This window comes from Dermochelys coriacea, chromosome 6, assembly GCF_009764565.3.
Source record: "Dermochelys coriacea isolate rDerCor1 chromosome 6, rDerCor1.pri.v4, whole genome shotgun sequence".
Lineage (NCBI taxonomy): Eukaryota > Metazoa > Chordata > Testudines > Dermochelyidae > Dermochelys > Dermochelys coriacea.
In genome coordinates, this window is record NC_050073.1 from 65,909,384 (window position 1) to 65,932,235 (window position 22,852).

At 44.9% G+C, this 22,852-nt stretch overlaps 1 protein-coding gene across 1 annotated transcript in view; it reads right to left on the reverse strand.

Annotated features, from left to right (window-relative positions):
- Positions 1–22,852, reverse strand: part of TYRO3 (TYRO3 protein tyrosine kinase) — a 52,417-nt gene that overhangs the window by 13,389 nt on the left and 16,176 nt on the right. Inside the window, 9 exon segments of the mRNA XM_038407043.2 lie at positions 1,109–1,189; positions 3,869–3,888; positions 3,890–3,962; positions 5,329–5,429; positions 5,655–5,784; positions 12,713–12,857; positions 14,558–14,700; positions 15,702–15,879; positions 18,362–18,477. Coding sequence (XP_038262971.1) covers positions 1,109–1,189; positions 3,869–3,888; positions 3,890–3,962; positions 5,329–5,429; positions 5,655–5,784; positions 12,713–12,857; positions 14,558–14,700; positions 15,702–15,879; positions 18,362–18,477 — 987 coding nt within the window.

The following is a 22,852-nucleotide window of genomic DNA, read 5'->3' on the forward strand; positions in this document are numbered from 1 at the left end:
GTTACTCATTGACCAGTTTCTGATCTGATAACAACAGTATAAATCTGGAGCAGCTTCCTAGATTTTTCTGCTGTTATTCCAGATTGTGAAGTGAGCTAAGGATTCAGTGCAGCTTGTCATTTCCCCTTCCTTTATGTCACTGCTGAATTTGGTGGGAGTTCTTAAGACCTGCTGGGAGATCAGATTCAGAGTCAGAGGTTTACAAGCTGGTCAGAAAAATGCTTTTAATTGGCAAAACAGTGCAACTTGCACTAATCTGGTATTAAATAAATGAAAAGTGAGTGTAGTTTACAGTCTTGTATTCAGTGGGGACCAAACTCAGCTCCAAGCATAAGCAAGCATAACTTCTGTTTCAGCCAATGGCAGCTGCACCCATTTACACCACATCCGACTTTGGCTCCAGGAGCGACAGGGATGGAGTGGCGCAGGTTAGTGTGTGAGTGTGTGTACGTGAGAAAACGTCCTGCTTTATTTTACCTGCTTTATCTGGTAGTTGCTTTTCCAGCTACAACCCCACTTCCCAGTCAACATGGACGTTGGGCTTGTTTTGTACATCCACTGAATGCCAAATCAATGGGCATTCTGCTATATTGTCACTTACACTCGACACATAACTTACGTTACTATTTACTTCACCACTGAATTTGGCCCAGAGACTTTCATCCATTTACTTCAGGATATATTTGGATGGATTTGGCCCTTCATTGCTATCTGTGTAGGGCCAAGTAGACTTGACAGAATTGTTCATGACATAGGACTTAGTATGGTGCAGAATCAAGGAATTGAGTGGCATTCTCTGAACTTAGTAGTAATAATATTTACTATTTGCTTCTGGTGGTGCCCAGGATGTGCTAGGTGCTGTACAAACCATAAGGAGGCATTGTCCCTGCCCTGAAGAGTGTATATTTTTTTAAAGAAGAAATGGACAGAGATGAAGGGGAAAGAAAAGGGATCAGCAAACAAGTGAGGTGGCTCAGCGGGAGCATGTATGGTGAAATTAATGTTGACAGACATTTACTGAGCAAAATCAAATCCTTCCAAGCCTAAATGTAATCTTTCCAAGTGATTTTATTTTAGGAGTGTTTCAAGTAGCCCCGCTTTCACCCACCTTTCAACATCTTTACTGCAACCTTCTGGAAAGAGCCATCCTCCAGCTTCAGTAGCGCCTCTCTAACCGACCCAAACTCGCCTGTGGAATAACCAGAGCAGGCAGTAAGGAGACAACACTAGCACAGATGAGTCACATCACGTTTACTCCAGGGATCACAGAGGGAGAAGCTGAGAGCTGAAGAGCTATAGGAAGTATGGCTACCGGCTCCATTTCTCCTACAGCAGCCCCATTCAGCCCATGAGCATGTGTGTGCATGGGAGGCCATGGTAGCATGACCAAGGGAAAGGAAATACCGTGACCGAGGTATGCTAGGTAGGGGACAGTTTCAACTGGCAATCCTTTGCTGACTGAGGACGTGCAGAGCTGGAGGGAGGGTCATGAATCACAGCTGAGGAGTACGTCTGGAAAGGGGATATTGCGAGGGGCATGGCTGAATCAGGCTTGGCTGGGGTCTCTCAGCTGGAGAACTAAGGAAGTTTTCATCTGAGGAAACTCTCCAAGGTGACAGCTGTCAGAGATGACAGCCAAATGACTGTGCCAGTGGGATTCATCAATCAACCAAGACACAATCGGGCCTTATCTCTGCAAATTCAGGGATTAACATCCACTGACTATAGCTGGCCTGACAATCTATTCAAGCACTTGTATGTGGGCAGGAAGCACATGTCAATCGATTGAGGAGGTGTTTCCCCAGTAAATTTCTCCAGTGAAAACAAGGCCCCGGTGCAGACAAAGCATGGCTGGCTACACCATGTTAAAGTTGTTTTGGCCTGAAGTGGTTTTAAACCATAACACAGATTTAAAACAAATATAATGTATCAGTTTGCATTAGTTTCAGTCTAGCTTTGATTTGCCTGATGGGATAAGTTCCAGCTGCTAAATCCACATGATTTCATAACCGCTTATCTTGTAGACGAATGCACTTGGTTTGAGGTATATTGTTTCAGATCAGAATGCTGCCAAGTAAGCAGCACTGGAGCAAGAGTGAGAAAGTGGAGCCAGGTGGTTCTGGCATCCTCGCCACAAGTGAAAGGACCTGATAGAAGTTAGCTTCTTTCTGCTAGCTTTTCTCCAGTGCCATGCTCAATGCTGTATGTGGTCATTCCACAATCACAATCACAATGCACAAAAGATCAGGTCACACAACCCAAAGTGGGAAGGGTTGGGGGGTAAAAGACAGTTGAAAGCCACCTATATACTGTCCCTAAGGGCAACCAAAGGCTGCTACACAGCCAGGGATCATCAGAGCACAAGGCACTCCGCCCACTGCACCCATGCCTTCTCCTACTCCCACAACACCCCGTGCTGAGAATTGGGGTTGGGGGCCTGGAGAAGATGGTGCAGAACTGGACGCACCAGGCCTATGCCATCTAGGGATTTTCTCAGACTAAGGGAATGCCCAAGTGTCTTGTTAGGGCAACTTTCCAGCTCATGTGTAGCATGGAAGCAGCCCAGGAGCATCAGAGTGTGAGCTGAGGAGCTGGCCAGATGGGTCAACAGTGGGATGATCCTCTGTACCTGTCAATGAAATCCAGACACAAGAGGCAGGCACATGTTGCTTCCACACCAGTTCTACCCAAGTTCTATTGCCTAGCAGCATCAAAATCTGAGCCCTTTTTTTCCTGCAGGAAGATCATCCTCCTACCATGAAACTGACTTTCAGAAGCACATTTTTTGGAGGCGGGGGTGAGTGTGTGGGGGGCGGAACAGTCTCACTGGAAACGGATGAAGGGAATTGCATTAAAGCTAATCTTAGAAACCTGTTGTTTATGTCAAAACGAAAACCAACTCCCTTTTCCATTGCCTATGCTGCCTGACTTTGGTTTCCCTTTGGATTAATTGCTGGCGTTTTGATTAAATGCTTTACGTTTTTCTAGTGATTAACCTGAACTCAAATGCTAGAGATGAATGCTCTCAAATTCTGGTAAATTCAGATGCAGCTGCAGACTTACCCCTATAATGCTTTAAACCCAAATCCTGCATTCTAATAGCCCCAGACAGAGAACATTTGAATCTGGATCCATATATTTTTTTTTGGTCTTGGGTTTTGGTTTTTTTTTTTTTTTGTAAAGTGCCTCATAGTCTCTATGCTGCCTTATTTCATGTAAGTGTCTATAAGCATATTGGGATACAATTTTTATAAGAACTCCTTCCATACCAGTTAGTTGCATTGTATACATTTGTAAGTTGAAGGGATGGCTGAAATTTAAACAATATGCCTTAGCTTAAAACACCCGGAAGTTTGCATACCAGTGGACCACGAGTTACGTGTAAACCTTATGTGTACGATAGCTATAATTTAGTCTCTGACCTGATTAAAAAACTCTTAACAGCTGTAGTGTAGATGTGGCCTAATCAATCCCCATAATCAAGCCAAAGCCTTGAATTGTTTTAACCCAGGAGTGGTAGTGCCCATCTAAAACGACAACATTTAACCATTTCAGCAGGATCAAGGGACAAATGGGTTGTAATGCTTCCTCGTGACTTGGTGTGGGTTCACAAAAAAGAAAAGGAGTACTGTGGCACCTTAGAGACTAACAAATTTATTAGAGCATAAGCTTTCGTGAGCTACTCTAGCTCACGAAAGCTTATCTCTAATAAATTTGTTAGTCTCTAAGGTTGCCACAAGTACTCCTTTCTTTTTGCGAATACAGACTAACACGGGCTGCTACTCTGAACCTGTCATTGGTGATGGTTGACATAGATGGGCGTTATCAAAGTGTATTAGGTCTTGTTCAAGTTTTGGTACAGACTCACCCTTGCCTAGCATCCTTCCAGAGTGACTGCTGCTCCTGGATTAGAACATCCTTGAGTTTGGTCTTCAGCTCATCGCTGATCCCTATGCTGTCCACTGGAAAAATGAAAGGAGGAGGGATCAAAAGAGGATGCACGACAAAAAGGTTCTATGAGAATATCCAGTGAATCCAGCCCTCTGGCACGCTCCTATAATCCAGCCCTTCAGTCCTACTCCCACATTATATGTTGATGACCTGGGAAAAGGAAGGGCTCCTCCCACATCCTTGAGCTTCATGCAAGAGAAGAAGCCAATAACTTTCAGGCAGGTGAAAATCGCTCTTTCAGTGCCAAAGAGGCAGTGATGGAAATGCTATGAGAACACTGCTCTTGGTAACCCCAAAAGCAGTGGAGTACAAGAGTATAGTAATAACCTGAGGAGCCAGACTTGCATTAGTTTCCCAGAGGGTGTTTTGGGACCATCAGCTGGTGTAAATCAGCATATCTCCACTGATGTCTGTGGAGCTGCACCAGTTTACAATGGTTGAGGATCTGGCCCTTAGCTGTTATTACACACAGTACAAGTTTTCCCTGTGCCTGATGAGGATGGATAAGGATAATATACAATACATGATGGGCATTAGGGCAATAGAGCAATTTCTGATTCCCAGAGGAACAGACTCAAAGGAATGTGTTGCAACCATCCCAGTCTAGCAATGCAGCACTACTCCAAGGAATCACCCCTTTGCAGAATCTAGTCTAGAGAGTGGAACACAGAACTGGAAAATCAAATTTCTCATCCTGGATTTCACTCTTGTGCTAACACTTAACTGTGACTCAGCTCCTCATCTGTAAACAGCAGCCTAATTTTCTTCCTTGCCGCATACTGATTAATTAATTCATGTTGTGTACCACATTTGTACCACATTTTAAGGCTACGGACGGTTCTATTATTATATTATTAGGACTGATTGATCTCCATTACACCCCTGTGATATTAGAATTCAATGGAGCCACACCAGTGGAACACTGGTGCAATGGGGTGGCGAATCAGACCCATTGAGCTTTGCATTGTAGTATGGAATGATAGCGGCCAGAAGATGTTCTCTTAGTGTAAAATCAAATGCTAGAAGCTATGTAACTAAGTAGGCTAACACACTAGCCTTTCACCTCTGTAGACTTTGTTTCAAATACAACACAGAGGCCTCAGCCCAGACTCTTGTGGACATTTGTCCACAAGACAGTCCATCCCTATTGACAGCCTTTTCCCAGAGCTGGATTAGACAAAGGTTTAGCATTTAAATAGCTATGAGAACCGTATAGGGAAACATGCTCAGCACCTGCTCACACTACATCTGGAGCCTCATTTGAGTTAATCCCAGTTTTTCATCCTAAAGAGTGAGTTTTAGGGAAAGGTGAGCGAGACCAAGGTATACATGTGAATGGGACTTGTTGGAAAGAGTCACTCAGACCATTTTACCTACATGTTGCCTCAATCTGCTCTGGGCCTTCCCTGTTGAAAGACCTGGCTGCTCTGAAATGGACCACTGGCTCTCCCCTGCCGATTACAGTGCCAAAGACATGTCTAGGAGGCAAACAGAAGCACAAATTATAATGAACAGGCCATTCCTTGCTATAGGGATATCTCATCCAAATCCATCAGACAATGCAATGGCTCCAAACATGGAGCAGAAATGTTCAATCTGCCACAAGTCTTCATTATAAAAAACAGGGAATGAAAAACCCAGCGGAGAGGGAGCTGAAGACCACCATCTCCAGCACCCATAACCATGAAAAGAATCTATCTTACCCAAACCGAGTTTCTTTTCTTCTTTTTCGAAGGAGAATGAGTGCCAGGGCAACAGCTGTAACCAAGGCAGTCAGAATGCCCAAAGCCACAGGGACCCAGGATGTCCCATAGGGCGGTTGTCTCTGGCCATCTAGGTGGAAGATAAGACACTGGTTTAGAAGTAGGAGACCATCTATGCTTGACAAACAAAAGCTGAATTAATCCACCTCACCAGATATTTTTCCCCTACAAGTTAATAGAACATCTTGCTGTACTTGTGTGCCTTGGAGATCTTATCAACACTGAGACTTGGCTTAAACAACTACTCAACTGATCATCTAAAACCTGGTTTGCTTAACTGAGATGAACTTCTAGCAAAGGTGAGCAGACCTGCATCATGTGGGTGGACTCTATTCTTAGTTACACCCGTGGCAATTAAGTAAATGGAGTTGTTCCAGATTACCTTATTGAAAAGAGATCAGAATTCTTCAGTATGTATTGGGGTGGATTTCTTAAGACAAGAGGTTGCTTTAACAAGGGTGGGCTCGTGTACAGGTTTCATTCTGTTTTCTCTCTGAAGTGAGTAGTCTTGTACAGGCCAAGATATCTATACATGATGCCAAGCATATCCTCACAGTGGTGGCCTTCTGAAAGACAGTAGAGGAGCTTGGCATTAATGTGACTCTTATGTTCTTTGTAAGCAAAACTGAGTAAGAGACTTTTTGAAAGTCCACCATGAGTCCATTCTTAGAGGAAACTAATCACAACATTGGTTCTAGCTTCTGTTTTGACAGTGCTCTTTGCTGTGTGCTGTCCAGAAAAGGATGGATATGAACCCCTTTCTGATTGAGAGGTGCCTCCAGAACAAATATTTTTGTGAATATACTTGGGGAAGGGGTGAGGCCAAAGGATAGGCCCTATATTGCAATTGTCCCTAGACACAGGAGAACCTTAGAAGCTGCCTGATCAGGAAATGTATGGAGCAATGGAGCGACTTCAGCAACAAGACTTGAGCGCAGATATATGGTCTCTAAATACCCATTGCTGTCTCAATTGGAATTGTGATATTTTTACTAATTTATTCCAGTTCTTCAAATCCAGGATAACCTTAATGCTTCCCAACTATTTGGGGATGGGAGAAGAATGTGGAACAGGTCTCTGGGCATCTCTCCAGCCTTGGCACTGGCTTGATAAACTCCATCATCTGACTGTTGCTTTATGAGGTTCTGGGAAGGGAGCTGAGGGGATGAATCTGTGAGGGGTCTGTGGAATTCTATGGAATTCTTGCTGACTACTCCAGTCACCACTGGCTGGAAAAAGAAGCAGTCCAATGGGCTGAGAACAGGAGGAACCTCTCTCCATTGGTCCTATCTGCTCTGATGGGTGCCGGTGGAAGGGAGTCCGGCATTCTTATAGCTGGTGGAGCCTTGTCTGGTGAAGGTGTTTTGGGGCCTTCTGTATCGGTTGAATTGTATAATTCTGGTGTGGAATTTTTAATGGAGTAAAGAATAATTAATGTAACAAGCTGGGGAAATGTAAGGAGACAGTGTAAACTCCTGAGCTGGACTAAATCCAAGAAATGGAGGCTAATACCCCTATGCTTGTGTAAAAGCTATCAGAGCTTTAGTTGCACCGGTGTAAATGAGATTTGGTGTCCAATTATCAGCACTCACATCTTCTTAGTCACCTTTAGACCATCTCTGGAACCTAATGATAAAGCCACATTGAGACAAAGAAGGGCAGTTCACACCTCTCTCAAAGCTATTGTTTCAGTCTGTTTGAAGATATCACTTGGGTAACTGCAGAAAGTCTCTTCAAAACCAAAAGGCTAGAAACTTCCTTTTTTTTTTCTGGAAACTAAATTCTAAAGAAACTTCTAGGACCAGCAGAGACATATTAGAATGGTGAACACCATGTACCACCCCAGTCTGACCTCTGTGCACGACAGAAAGGGTCAGTGCTGCAGAGTGACCATCCCCTTAGCTCTGATCCCCCCTGAACCAAGGAGTGTCAACTGCATAATTTATCCATAGTTGGGAGGAAAGGGAAGAGCCGTGTCCTAGAACTATAGGATCCCACTCCAGATGTTTCCCAGTTACATCCCTTCTTCCTGTTGAAACTAGAGGGAAGCATTGCAGCCTGAAGAAAGTCAGCAAGAGTTGCCTCCTCACCAGAGGTGTCACATCCCCAGGATTTTTGCTTGCTTGTACTGAGCATGTGCACACGGACTGAGCATGCTCAGTAACACTGCTGAAGCTGCCCTGACTCCTCCTCCCCAATATTGGCTGGCACGGATCATGTCTGCTCCTCACACTCCACCCCATGTCTTTGTCTGTCGAAGGTATCTTATTGACAGTGCTGAATGAGGCAGAATTATATATTTGCTTACATGAGCATTGAGGAGCATTCTGGTGTTATCAGAGCACTGGTTTTTATTAGCTTTGCAGTTCTTTCACCCCAAGGATGTACAAAGAGTACATCCTAAGGGTCCCCCTGAGTACATGATCATAAACATTAGAGATAGAAAACTGATTAGATCATTCTGCCCATGTCCCTGTAATATTTGTGCCAGGTGCTTCTATCTGAGTAAGAAATTCCTATGGGTAGAAAGCAGAGCTCCAACTGGCACTCTGCAATATGACATGATTTAAAGTTTTTATAAGCTTAGCCACCCCTACCACAGCCCAGGGAGATGTTAATGACCCACTCTTGGCATTTTGCACACAGAGCACCCACGCAAAGTGTATCCAGTGCCAGTTAGCTATTTTTGGAAAGTCAGCCACTTTTCTTTTCTCTCAGGCACATGCCTGGAACAAAATGACATTAGTTCTGCAGTTCTATAGTTTAGGGTTATTTATAGAAATGCTGACAGGCCCTATTTCCCTGCTTTTGGGCCCTTGGTCATGGGCCAACTCTTGGCCACAACAAGCATCAGTCCAGAGATTTTTTTTTTTTTTTTTTAAAAAAAAAGCAATTTTTGAGACAAAAACAAATTTTTATGGTGATCTTATTCCGATTTAAAGTGACACCATCCCCTGGAAATCTAGTCAGCTAACGAGAATGAGCTAAACACTGCTTCAGGCATAACACATGCCCCAGAGGCCTCTGCCAGTTTCAGTGATTTTCCAGTCACATTTTCCAGTTCTTGAAGGTGATTTTCTCATTGTGGCTGCCCTGGGAAAGACACGCAGGGAACGCTGCCTGACTGAAGGTAACGCTCACCCTGTGCAGGGAGCCAGCCCTTCAGTCCCACCTAAGCCCTACGTTGAAGGCATAGGCGCCAATCCTGTCATGAACGCTGAGTGGCACAGATGACCACCATTGTTGATCTCATTGCAAGCGTGAGGCTTTAGAGGGCTATGCGGCTAGCTTAATCATCAAAAGCATCACTAGCAGCAACAGAGAGGGTAGTGGTTGGTAAAACCTAGCTGGGGTCTCCCCACCACTCTCCCCCTACCCCGGTCCACCCTCTCACCCAGGGCGCCAGGGCTCATGCTTCTCCCTCAAATCTTAGTCACATGGGCTGAGGGAGAAAGAAATCACAAGTGAAGTTAGCCCCTTGGTAGCAAAGAGCCTCCTCTCCCTAGCAGGAGCTGGGAGCATCAACAGCAGTTCTGAAGCTTTTGGAACCTTCAGGAAGACTCTCCCCACCGCCTCACATCCTGATGCTGGACATTTTTCTTCCCTTCTGATTGGTTGTTTTCTTCATCTCCCCCCTCCACCACAGTGTGAGTCTCTGCCCTCCATCTGTCCCCCTACGTATTGCCCTTCCTTTTCCCACACCCAGGCCCCTATTAACCCCTCCCTTACCTGTTCCCCAGCTCGCACCAGGGTATATCATTAAAACAAAACAAAACAAACCCCAAACCAAATGGAAAAAATAAACACAGTGCTAACATGACACGTGCCACCCATCATCCTGGCAGCACTGCTTTCATCCTTCGTCCAAAAGCCAACTACAAGCTCCTCTATCTGGAGCTAATGTCACAGACCTGGCAAAATCTGGACTCATGCAAGGACATGGAACTGAAACCACTTTAGTGGCACTAATGGATGATCTCCTCCTGTCAGTGGATAGAAGCAGATATCCATTCTCATTCTCCTGGATCGCTCTGCAGCATTCAATGCTTTTAACAATAAGATTATGCTGTCTTGCATGAGAGAGTTGGCAGGGATCCAAAGTAATGTACGAATTGGTCTGAGTCCTTCTGGAAGGACATATCCAAAGAGTAGCGATGGAAAACTGCACTTCCATCACTTGTGGAATCCTTGGAATCTCACAACGATCAATTCTCTTTTCTGCTTCTTTTCACCATCTGCATGCAGCCATTAGGTGAACCGTTCAGATGATACAGACTCAAATGGCAGCAATATGCAGATGACACACAGCTCTACCTATCCTTTACCACATACAACCACACTGCTACTGCCAAAGTGGACCAGTGCTTGGACGAGATGAGCTCATGGATGAAGAACAGCTGGTTGAAGCGGAACCTGAGCAAGAAACAGGTGATGCTGGTCAGAAGAGGAAAGTGCTTTGAAAAGTTTGCATCCACAGTGCAGGCTACACAAAATTGGCCAGTTTAGTCTGTAGTTTAGGAGTCATCTTGGATTCCTCACAGATGCTAAGCTCTCACATAGCAGCATCTGTGCATAACACTTTCTGTCTTCTCCAGTTGGCTCGGAGACTCTAGCACATCCTGGTGAACCATGACCTGGCCTCAATTACTCACACCTTCATCACCTCTCAGCTGAACTACAGCTATCTGATATACTTGGGCACAAAGCCTTCAGCATTTAGGAAACTCCAACTAGCACAGAATGTTGCAGCGTGTCGCCTCAGCAACACAGGCTTCTGCAAGCACACCAGATCTGTCCTCCATTCTCCATACTGGCTTCCCACAGAATTTTGAATCAAGTGCAAAGTCTTGATGCTTATTTTCAAGGAGCTCCATGGTTTGGGCCCATATATCTGAAATACCACCTGAAGTTCTGGGATGAAGACTGTGGTTGACAATTTCAGTTCTCCGACCCAATAGAACTCTCAGTAATAAGGGTAAAGCTCGTCTATGTAGGAGACAGAACTTTCTTGGGGGCCACCTCAGGGCTGTGGAATGAACTCCCCCAAGAATTAAGTGCAAGTTGCATTTCTTTGACCTTGTCTTCTCTATTATAAATACATTGCAACATGTATATTTAAAAAACAAAACACTCCCTCCCCCAAATCCTACCAAGATAAGATGCTCCACTGAACACATTTCTCCCCCAGTGGAGAGAAAGAGAGGGCAAACAACTCATGACAGATGTTAGTCATGTTACTTAATGCATGACTAGAAGGAGCTCAGATGCTATGGTCAGGAGCGCAATCTAAGAACTTATATAAAATAGAATAGAAATCCCGATCACCTGTATATATGCCACATCCTTTCCTCCTGACCTTTGTCTGTCTGGTCTCTTTAGACTGTAAGGCCCAGATATTGAAAGGTATTTTTTTGGCTTTGCTCAGTCAGCATTGCAAGGCCTAAGTGATTTAGATGGCTAAGTCCCACTTTCAAAAGTGAAGACATTTTGGAGCCTAAATCTCATTGAAAATCAATGGGGTCCCAATTCTGATTTGAAAATAATAAATAATAATAATAACAACAACAATAATATCATCATCAGGCATGGAGGTCCATCTGTCATCTGAATCAGCATGGAACAAGGGATGGGAGAGGTAGGATTTCTCTTGGAATTCAGGATTTGCCCCAATGTTATTAGTCGGTCACTTTCATGACCGCCAGAGCCACACAATTAGTTATATTTTTAAATGAGACCCACACAAGAGTTGATTTTTAATGCAGGAAATGAACTACAAAAAGTGACACTGAAACAGCATACAGGGGCTAAGGGTCAGTAAAAACCACCACATTCAAAACAAACGTGGTAAAAAAAAATTCACAAAGATGAGATAGGGCCTGATTGCCTACTGCCCTGCACCTCCAAAATCATTTATGCCAAGTGCAACACAGGGGAAAAGTGCTTCCATATCACATCTTCAGGGTTTTGCAGCCCTTTTGCACTCACTGGGCTAGATTCTGCCCTGCATTCAGATTCGGGGCCTTTGCCTAGGAGTAGAGGATCACACGTGATGAAAGGAAATGGAGAGGACAGGTCCATCAATTATTATTAGCCAATATGGTCAGAGACATGACCCCATACTCTGAATGTCCCTAAACCTCTGGCTGCCAGAAGCTGGAACTGGGCAAGAGGGGACGGATCTCTCGAAATTGCCCTGTTTTGTTCATTCCCTTTGATGCACCTGGCATTAGAAACTGTTGGACGACAGGAGACTGGGCGAGATGGACTGTTGGTCTGACCCAGCATGGTCATTCCTATGTCAGGCTCACTGTGCCCGGGCCTCCTCTCACTTGCACCATTGTAACTCCATAGTGCCATGTCCTCAGCTGGTATAAATTGGCATTGCTCCATTCCATTGACATGCTGATGTATACTAGCTGTAGACCTGACCCACTGACTCCAGTGAAATAACCCCAGATTTACTCCTGTATAAGGATGTGTCTACATGCAGGGTTGCTCCAGTTTAATATAAGGTGTGATTTTAAACTGATTTAGTTATGCCAGTGCAAAAGGCTGTGTGGGGACTTGGATTAAACCTGAATGATTTTGCTTTAAACTAAACCAAGAGAAGAGACTCCACATGGGGGACTGCACTGGTTTCACTAAATCAAGGCAAATGTGTGTGGACACTGCCTAAGCAAGAAGAGAATCAGGCCCTCGCCTTTATCTCTTGAATTATATCTCCCTCCCTCCTCCATGTGCTACCCGCTGCGGCATCAGCTAAAGAAGACAGCAGCAGCTGGAAACTGTTTTGCTCATTCCAGAACTTTAAAGGTTATTTAAATTCTGTTTTGTTCAATGAAATGTACTGTGTATGTAACCATGCTGCTTGGTCAGTTGTGTGCTCTGAAAGGCACCAGGACAGCAAGATACAGTGGGACCAGCAGCAATCACTGTTTCCCAGCTTATGAGAGAGCATTGCCAGAGCAAAAATAAACTAAAATCATCCTACTACTCACCTACGACCTCCTGGGCTGCAACCAATAAGGTGTCACTCCAGGGTCCACAGCCAGCTGAGTTCAGCACGCACACTCTGATTATAAGGTCTTTCTGGGGATTCCATGTCGTAAGATTGGCTTTAGTCTCTTGTACTGTCATTTCCCCCTGAAACCAGACAAGAACAAAGGAATCGGGGGAAACTGTGCTTTTTTTATTATTATTAAAATAGATCATTGTGTCCAGAGGCTAGAGCAAGGCCTGGAGTCAGGACTTCTGGATATGCCTCCTGTTTCTGTCACTGACTTCATCTCCTCTGTGTTTTAGCTTCCCCATCTCTAAAATGGCTAACACCAATATCTTTCTAGCTCATAAGAACGTTGTAAGGCTTAATTAATGAATTCTTTGAGGTCTTTGGATGAAAATAGCTACAGAAATATATTCTTTTGTCCTTTTCAAATACACAGTTCCTCCTGCTTCAAAGACATAAAGCTGCTGTAACACGCTGCAAAGCCACTGCCAGTTTAATCAGAAAAATAAATTCTGTTTGTTTTAACGTGTTGCCAAATTCCAATCACCATACAGCATTCGTAGCCAAGTTTCACTGAAGAGCACATGGCCAAGGTATTTGCTATAATTTTTAAGATCCTTTATACATGCATCACTTACAATAGAGCCGTGGAACTTTTTGGCTACCAATATGGGCCTGATTTTCCTCTCCCACTGATATAATTCAGGAGGAATTCCACCGAAGTCAGTGGACCTGTACTGGTGTGAAATTGGTACATGTGTAATTTCCCCCCTCCCCGTCTGTTATTGCAGGCTTGCTCATCGTTACAGGGTCACTGGCAAAGCATTTGTACGGAAGTGGGAAACCACCATAAAGAATCACATAAATGTCAAAAGCAGGTATCAGGGAAAAGTAAGAATTGATGTTCAAACTTAGGGGCCAGATCCTTGGCAGTGTCCTTTTAAACTCCCTTTATCACTGAATGAAATAAAGAATTTTAACCCCCTTTCACATAATTTGCAGTTGTTAATACTACTGTATCACTGGCATTTGAAAAACAAACAAGCCACAGGAGATAGAAGGCCCAGATCCAACACACTGGCCAAACTGCTTGGTGCAGGACCTTAAGAGGGCAAGGGGGGTGGTTTTCCTTCATGAGTCTCTGATGCAGGGAGCTGCTGGGAACTGGTTTGGGCCTTAATACGCATCAGAGCTCAGGTCTGCGCTAACTTACTGACACATGCTGTCAGGGGGTGGGGGGAAAGGGGGGCTCGTAGGGGGTGATACGAATCCCCAGCTGTCCTGGTAGAAAAGCTCTGGGGTGCAAAGTGGACATAGTGGGGGCCCAAGGAAATGTGGAAATATGCACATTGTAATAATACTTTGCACTTATACACCACTTTCCATTTTCAAATGCTTCAGGACCTGATTCTCCACCACCCTGCACCCATCACTGTGATAGCTGAGCACAGTTAATCTTACATATAAGTGATCAATCCAAGGGACTGCTTGCCTTGCAATGCAGCCACTGTGTGTGGTTTACACACAAACACACCCTGATGTTGCAGATTTCGAACACCCAGAACTCCCACTAATTTCAAGTGACTGTTCACAGATTTACTGATGGTATTTAATTGATATGAACGGGAGAATGCAGAATTCTCAGCTGGTGTAAATCAGAGTAACTCCACTGAAACCAAGGGAGCAATGCTGATTTACACCTGCTGAGGATCCAGTCCAAAGACAACAGCGCATAGGAGAGGCAGTGTGGTCTAGAAGACTCAATTTGAACATTCCATAACTCTGTCCTGAAGGCGTCACCGTCAAACTCCCCAGGGTTGATTCCTGGATATGTTACCTGCGTGACGTTATCCTGACTCCACTCCAGCCTGTATCCCAGTAGATTTTCTTTCAACATGTCTGGAGCCACTCCTTCCCACTCCAGAACCAGGCTAGTGTCTGTCTGGATGACGTGGATGTTTTGTGGAGTGCTGCCTGGAGCTGGAGACAAAGAGTGGTACCCAGTCAACTGCACTGCAGAAGAACTCCTGTCCCCCAAGGCGCAAGAGTCACCAAAAGGCTCAGATCACCCGCTCTCAGGGGAAAACCCAAAGGAGAGAGTATGGGGAGAAAAATAAAAATCTCTGCAAGGTTCCTTTCCCTACATTTGCTTTCAATTCTTCCCTTGGGCAGTTTGGGATTTGCCCCCACCTCCTCACTCCTATAGAAGAAGCATGGGGTTAGCCCCCTATCCCCTGCTGATCTCTACCGTCCCCCTACTCTCAAGGGCCACATGGCTCTCAGAGATCCACCAGGGCATAGGTACGTGCAGACAGTAGCCTGTGCCTGCACACTGGCTTCAGGTTCTCAACGTATCGTCCACCAGCACAAAGGGAGCTCCACAAGAAAGCCGTTAAGCCTGCTAGGCCTGCCCAGCTAATACAGCTATGGGAGAGGGGGTGAGTTAGTTTCCATTCTGTCTCGCCCAACAGTGTTGCCAGCCATTTTCCAACTGCAGAATTTTTATTACTGGGGATGATGTAAGCGGAATGAATGGGCCAAATTCATCCCTGGTGTGACTCCATGAAGTTACACCAGTGATGAGTCACCAGACATACCTTTGGCCCGGTATACTGATTTTATTTTAAGATCCTAAGTGGGGTCTGTAGCTTTCATATTTGACTTATAAACTTGCAAATATGATCTGGAAACTAGGGGGTGAGAATAAATATGGAACCACCTCCCAAAAAAACCCTGTTTACTATCATTTTTTGACAATAGCATCACTCACAGTAAGACAAATAATAGGAGCAGAACTTTAGGAGACTTCAGAGTGGATTCGCAAACTGATGACCTATAGGTTCCTTGTCTTTCTGATTCAGTGAGGAGTTCAATGAAATTTATCAGTGGTTTGTCCCAAGCTTTCCCCCACGATCAGAACAGACTCATTATATAGTAACACTTCTTTTAACTTTTCCAACCTCTGTCTGACATCTGCTTACCTATCTCCAGGGTCTGAAAATAAACCCAGTCTGTGAAAAGGGAGGTGCCCATCTCATTAGTGCACTGAACCCGTACACTATAATTGCTGGAGTGCTTTAATCCTGGTAAACCACAGGTAAAAGGAGGGACAGGGACAATTTCTGTAGAGCCTTCGTGATTTTCGGGTGACTCAGCAACCTGTTTCACGAGGAAAAGCAAGCAGATATATTAGGATAAGCAGAGTGACCAACAAGACCACGCTGGTACAATGGGGCATTTGTTTCATGCAAATGGCTAATTTTTGAACCAGTTCAGGACCAAGTAGCAACAAATGCTGAATCAGCAGTTTAATACCATATTTAAAGGGACGCTGTCGAATTAAAAATCATGAGCCATCCCCTCCATTGACTTCAATGCAAGTACCTGATGCTCTGGCCCCACATTTAAAAATGTTTCCTCACCTGCATTACAAATCACAATTGGATTATTAAAAGTGAAAGACATTTTTAAAATCAAAATTTACTTTATGCTACTGACGCTGCTTGTTGACTTTTTGCATTTCTCTAAGCTTAGACAAAGAAAAACAGACCAGTCAGCTCCCCTCTTGTTCATTGTCAGTTTCTAATCAATGTCACTTGCAGGGTCTTTTGCATTAGCACAATGCTACAGCGTTTGGGTTGCAAACGCGGCAGAAAAAGCACTTTTCTTTCAAAACCAAAAAGCTTTCAATGGGAATTAAAAAGAAAAAGAATCTTGGCATTATTTCTACAGGCCTTAGTTTCTCTAAAACTAAAGATTTACCAGACCTGAATTTTGGATCCCATTTGCTCTCACTGTGTCCCTTTTATAGGCAGACAGGTTCAACACTAGCACTTCCTGATGGCCTGAGAATAGTCAGACTCTACCGGGCAGCTCCAACTCAGCACAACTTACTAAAACACACGCGCTTTGGGTCAGCAGCGAAGCTGGGGATCGAGCCCAGGAGTCTTGACAAAGGGGAAACATCTTTGCTAACTTTATCTCCACTACGAATGTAACAGTCCCCTGCCCCATTTTGATCCAGTAATTTATTTTGCTAATAATATTGATGTTTAGGCTGAGTACAGTACATAATAGGCTGACTTGTTGTTCCTGTTGCCAGTCAATGTCATCCGGAGCTGGGTGGGAGCTATCAGACTTTCACGTTTAAATTCTGTCATTCTGCTTATGCTTCTGGAGAGTCAGAGCGGCTGCATTCGTTTCCCACCCCCGCCCTCTGAAATACCTCTCGCATTGAAGTGAGGAAAAGTGGCACTATTTTAGCCTTTTCTCTGAGAAGCTCCAAGGGTGCACCGACCCATAGTGTATCCAAAGTGCCCAAGAACCAGAGCCAATGCTCCCCCCTTTCTGCACCCTCCTAGCAGGAGGACAATCATTCATTCATGGGGAGCCAGAGGCATGCATTTTCACATGGGAATGTGGGTCAATGGCTTTCACAGAGTCAGAGCTGCGGGCTGAGGAGGGAGGGAAAATGAAACATGAGAACGCCAGTGCCAAAACCACTGCGGCACTGCGGGAACCCCAGCTCCCTTGGTCTAACGATTTCCTGTAAAGGGAGTATTATTGTCCATTTCACCGGATCTGAGATACAAACAGGGGCACAGAAAGGGCTGGGAGGCTTAAGAAACGCTAAAGCTTGGTGAGTGGATGGAATCTGAGTTGTTTTAATTCTGCTCCCTTTCTGCCTCTCTCCCCGCTTCAAAGCGGAGAGGAAGGGCTCAAACCCCAGAAAGATTAGTATCGGCAAGGCTGATGAGCATGCACACCAGGAAGAACGGACTGTACCAACTGGGGCTAACTCAGCCTGGAAAAGCATAGGAAGAAATTCATTTTGAGCTGCAAACAACAGCAGCAGCAGCAGCAACAAAATACTACCAGAGACACAGAAAGCTACTTACACCCAGGCATCATTTCTGCTGGGGGGTAAAAAGAAACATCTCTGCAATGATGGTTTATTTTATTTAGGAAAGGGAATAAGCCACAGAGCATGGACTCTCCTATTTCCTTGCCCCTCCCCAAAAGGGACAGGAGAGAAAGCAGGTTAGCAGATGCTGCATTTGTGCTCCAGGTTTACATCTGTGCTTCTAATCCCGTCCTTCCAATGAAAGTGTCTCAGCATCACACAGTGATTCCATTGAAGCTCACATCAAGCTGTGACAGGGGAGGGGAGTCAAAGGGGGCTGTGTGAACACTGCCCAATATTCGTACCTGAGAGATGAACAAGCTGAGGGAATAAGCCTGGTTTGACTAGCCTGGGTTGTTGTAGGATTGATTGTCTCTCTCTGCTTGGCACTCTGGCACCAAATGTGTAGCTCAGCTTCCAAGTAACACCAGGGCCAAATGTTGCAAATTTGGATACCTAAAGCTAGGCACATATGTAAGTGGGCTGATTGTCAGAGATGCTGAGTGCCCACAATTTCCACGGTCTTCAGCTGGAGCGACAAGAGCTCAGCACCTCTGAAAATCAGGCCACCTGTTTCGGTGCCAAAATCCAGACGTAGGCTCCCAAATTTGAAAGGGTTGGCCTACAAATTCTAATGCTCCCACAGAAGATTCAAGTGTGAAGGATGGCCTAGCTGCAAGACCAATCAGAGGGATCCCATTGTGCGTGCAGGCCAGGGAAGAGTCACAAGGGCCATACCTGAACTGTGCAAGAATGAAGAGGAGAGTGGCCATCAAATCCTGGGATCCACATCACGCTGGCATTGCTGCTGGTGACTCGGGTTATGGTCACATTGAAAGGGGGGAGAGGCATGGCTACGGAAAAAAACAAGGAAACTCTTTAGTATACACAGAACTGAGCCGAAGGTCACATGGAAATAGGCAGAGGATACAGTCTGGGGATTTGGGGCTTGAGCACAGGCAGTGGCTGAAAATATTCCTTGGGGGTGCTGAGCCTGCCCCATACTCACCCTGCAGCAGCAGCTGCTTTCCCATGGGGCTGAGCCCAGCTCCCTGCTCTGGCCCATTGGCTTTCACTGCTCACAGATTCAGAAGAGTCCACCACAGCGTCACTTGATGCACCCATCTGTGCACAAATGGGGCCCTCTTGCTATGATGCCCTCCCCCTGCGATGCCCCACTCCACTTTCTTCCTGGCTGTGGCATCACCAGCCATGGGGCTTTGCCTGCTGATCTGAGCAGGTGTGCACGATGGCTCAGATAATAGATTTGGGACAGCTGAGCCCTCTCTAGTCCTAGCCACCCACTGCCTCTGATCTTGAGCCCACTGAAGTCAGGCCTTTGGAGATGGCCCCTGAGAGCTGCCAGTTGGAATTGCTCATGCTATTCTAATTTCTGCTTAACACTGAACTTATTCACTGTTTGTTTATTGAAGATATATGCAAACACATGGCAGTTGTTCCAGACTTTTCTGTCAAACATTTTCAAATGGAACTTGAGTTGGTAGTCCCAGGGTTATGGTTACTAGCCCACAAAGCACCCTATTTTATGATAAGGAGTACTTGTGGCACCTTAGAGACTAACAAATTTATTTGAGCATAAGCTTTCATGAGCTATAGGGAAACTGAGGCATGGAGAGGTTAAATGATTTGCCCAAGGTCAGACTCCAAATTAGTGGCAAAGCTGGGAACAGAACCACGCTCCCCAGACTAGTAATTTAACACGAGTATCCTTCCTCCCCTAACAAGGCATGAATGGAGCTTCGCTACCTAGTTCTTACAATGTCACTCTGCCCATTCACCTAAATCTCTTCATTGGCTTCCAGGCTTTTAATGCATTAATGCAAGTTCCTTGTCCTCACTTTCAGTCCCCTGCACTTTCTCTCCACCCATTTAATCCTAATCTCCCTCTCATTCCATTTGTCTTTCCCAAGCTTTGCCTTTTAGCATTCCCATCGTCCTCTTCTCCCACTACTGGCTTTGTCTCTCCATTCGTGCTGCATCTCCCGCTTGAACCAATCACTAACTTCATGCCTGGCAAGTGCCTCTCCCACCTACAGATCCTTCCTTAAAATCTACATCTCCCTTGTTCTCCGACACAATCATCTCCATATCACCTTCTACTAGGGGTGATTTCATGTGTCCTGTTTCAAAGACTTTAAAATCCTTAGGGCAGGGGCATGTCTCAGTCTATCGGCCAGAGACATCCCCATTGCTCCTAGGCTGTGGCCAGTGGTAACAGGAGGAGGAAAGGTGATTTTAAATCACCTTTACACCTGCCCCATTCTCGGCCCTGCCAGAGTCCCATTCTACCACTTCCATCAGTTGAAGGAGCTTCAGGTCTACTCTCATTTATGCTTGGTTGCAACAGCCCCCCAAGAGGCCAACCTGCAGCTGAAATGCAGCACACCCCAGTCCTGCCCAGCCCTCTCCCACATGCCTCTGACACTGAGAGCTGTGAGAGAGGGTGGCATACACTGGAGCTGAATGTCTGCTTCATTCCTAGAGTGAGCAGGCCTTCATCATTCTATAACTAGCTACAGGTTCCAGGACTGAGACTGGGCCTCCTGGAAAGAAGGGACTCTCTGGTGGTTAAGGCACAGGACGGGGAATCAGGAGATCTCCGTTCAGTTCTCAGCCTTTCTATAGTCTTCCTATGTGAGCCAGAATAAATCGCTCACATCTCCGGGTTTTGGTTTCCCTGTGATAAAGGTGATGATAATTTTTAGTATCTCCCAGCCCTGTGTCTTGGCTATTTATGTTGTAACCTCTTTGGGGCAAGAACTGTCTCTGGGCTTGTCTTCACTGCAAACCTAAATCGAATTATAAATCAAGTGTTGCCCCTAACTTGAGTCCTGTCCACACACACACATACATATCCTTAACTCCAGCGTGGTGATGCTTTTAACTCAAATTGGTTGTTATTTCAGGGGGTACAGACTGAAACTCTAGTGATCATCAACTGCTCACATGACCACTCTGTAGCATGGATGTCCGTAGCACCACTCGAGTGGCGCTAGTCCTCCAGTGCCTTCCCACAATTCCCCTGTGTGTCCAGAAAGGACAAACAAGTTCTCCCGCAATTACTGGGATAGAATTAATAGAGAGGCTTAGTTTACTGCAGTGCTAAGAACCATGGGCTATGTCGCAAGAAGTCCATACCCGAGTGCACGTAGCACCAGTATGGACACAGCAGCTGGAGTGTTACTTGGCAGTTCGGCTGCTTTCTTGCGAGTTAAGCTAACTAGAGAGGAATTACTTGGAGTGTAGATAACTGAAGTTAATTCTGCAGTGAAGACATAGCTTCTTACTGTGTGTTTGTAGATTGCCTAGAACAATGGGTCCTTGAACTTGAGTGGGGCCTGTAAATGCTACAGTAACCACAATTTTCTGTTTAGAACATACCTAGCACTTTGGGGGTACTATGGCGAACACATGATGACAATAATAGGAAGAAACTGTTTGTAAATGCCCCATAAAAAATGTTTGTCCCTGGAGACACAGATGAAGAGAGTCAGTAATAAACTGGGGACAGATGCCAAAGTCCCCACCAGCCTCTACATCTGTGAAACTGTAAGGCCCCAATCCTGCCCATATACATGTGCTTTCCTTTACTCATTTGAGTAACCCCATGGAAGCCAATGGGACTACTCACATTCTTAGAGTAAAGCACATCTGTGTTTGCTGGATTAGGGCCTAAACGAGCACCCTTCAAGTCTGCTCTTCCTCCCACTGAAGCCATTGGAGTTTTGCCAGTGTCTCAACGGGAGAAGAATCAGATCTGTAGATACTGGGTTTTTTTAAAGCCTCCCCACTTCCTTCACTTTACTGCAACTTTCTTAGGCATATTTGTGAAGAATACCAGCTAGGACACATGTGGCTAAAGCACAGAACTGGAAATTTAAAAATCTAGGCTCTTTTCAGGGTCTCTCACCAATTTGTATGACATTTGGTGAACAATTTAATGTCTCAGTGCCTCGATTTCCCCATCTATAAAATGGGAACAATACCTTCCTCACACGGGTGTTGTGGGGATTTATTCATTGATTTCTGATTGCGAAGCATTCTGAGAACCTTGGCTAGGAGGTGCTATGTTGTGGCAAAGTATAATTATTATGAAATATATGAGAACTCTAGATCCATTAAGGATACATGCCAGTCTTCACCCAGCCTAATTATTTACATGCTAATTTACTGTTAAAGATGCATGTCAATGTTTTTGATTAAAAATAGGAGGTGAATTTATAGCACAATAGCTTTGCGGAGTGAGCTACACAGGAAAAAGGCACTATTATTCTGGAATCCGAGTGTCCAAGAGGGAGTTGTTCCAGAAGAGCTATTGTGGAATACCTATTCCAGTTAATTTCTCCAAGTAGACAAGTCCTTAGGCTGAAAACACTAAACGCTTTCTAAGTCAGTCATAAATCACAACAGAACAAAGTGTTGCATTCTTGGCCTGTATCTTGCAGATACAAGTGTCAACATAAAGAAAAACACACCCCACGAAGGGTATGGTCTATAGTTGGATTTAAAGGGGTATTTTAACACATTAACTAAGACGATCATAAATTGTAGTATAGACATATACAGTTGCTCTTAGTCACATTCAACTCTAGGCTGCAGCCTGGAACAAATGTTTGTGACTTGTCTATACTAGAATTTACAATCAGGCAGCTAACAAATCTTCAAACACAACCAAAAACTCAAGGGCAGATAGGACCTAAGATGAAGGGGGAAAGCTGGCCACTCCTGGGTCTCTATTGTTTCAGTCTGTCCAAAAAGAAAACATGACAAGAGCTCAGGGATTCACAGAAGGACAGATGTTCACAGAAGGGCTAGAAATTATTTATTTTAAATGAAATTTTAAAGGGTAGAGAACACAGAAATCCATAAAATCAGTGTCAATCTGTTGATTTTAATGGTCCCTGGTGATCTCTGACTTTGGCCTCTCTCTTTTCAGCATCTAATGCGAGGCCAGTGCATTGGCACAAGAGGAAAAGGCTCCAAAGAGACCCCACTATCTCCGAAAAGGGACTATTTCCCCATTTACACTTTAGATTACATCTTGCCACACCTCGTGGAACAGCTCTGCTGCCCTGACTCTCCACTTTACGAGGAAAATCTGTTATCTGACATCATGTTTCCAGTTGTGGTTTGTTTTCAATTGCCAATTTCACTGCCAGGGAATGGGCCTGCATATCAAGCAGCGAGCAGCCATTACAGCACAGTGTG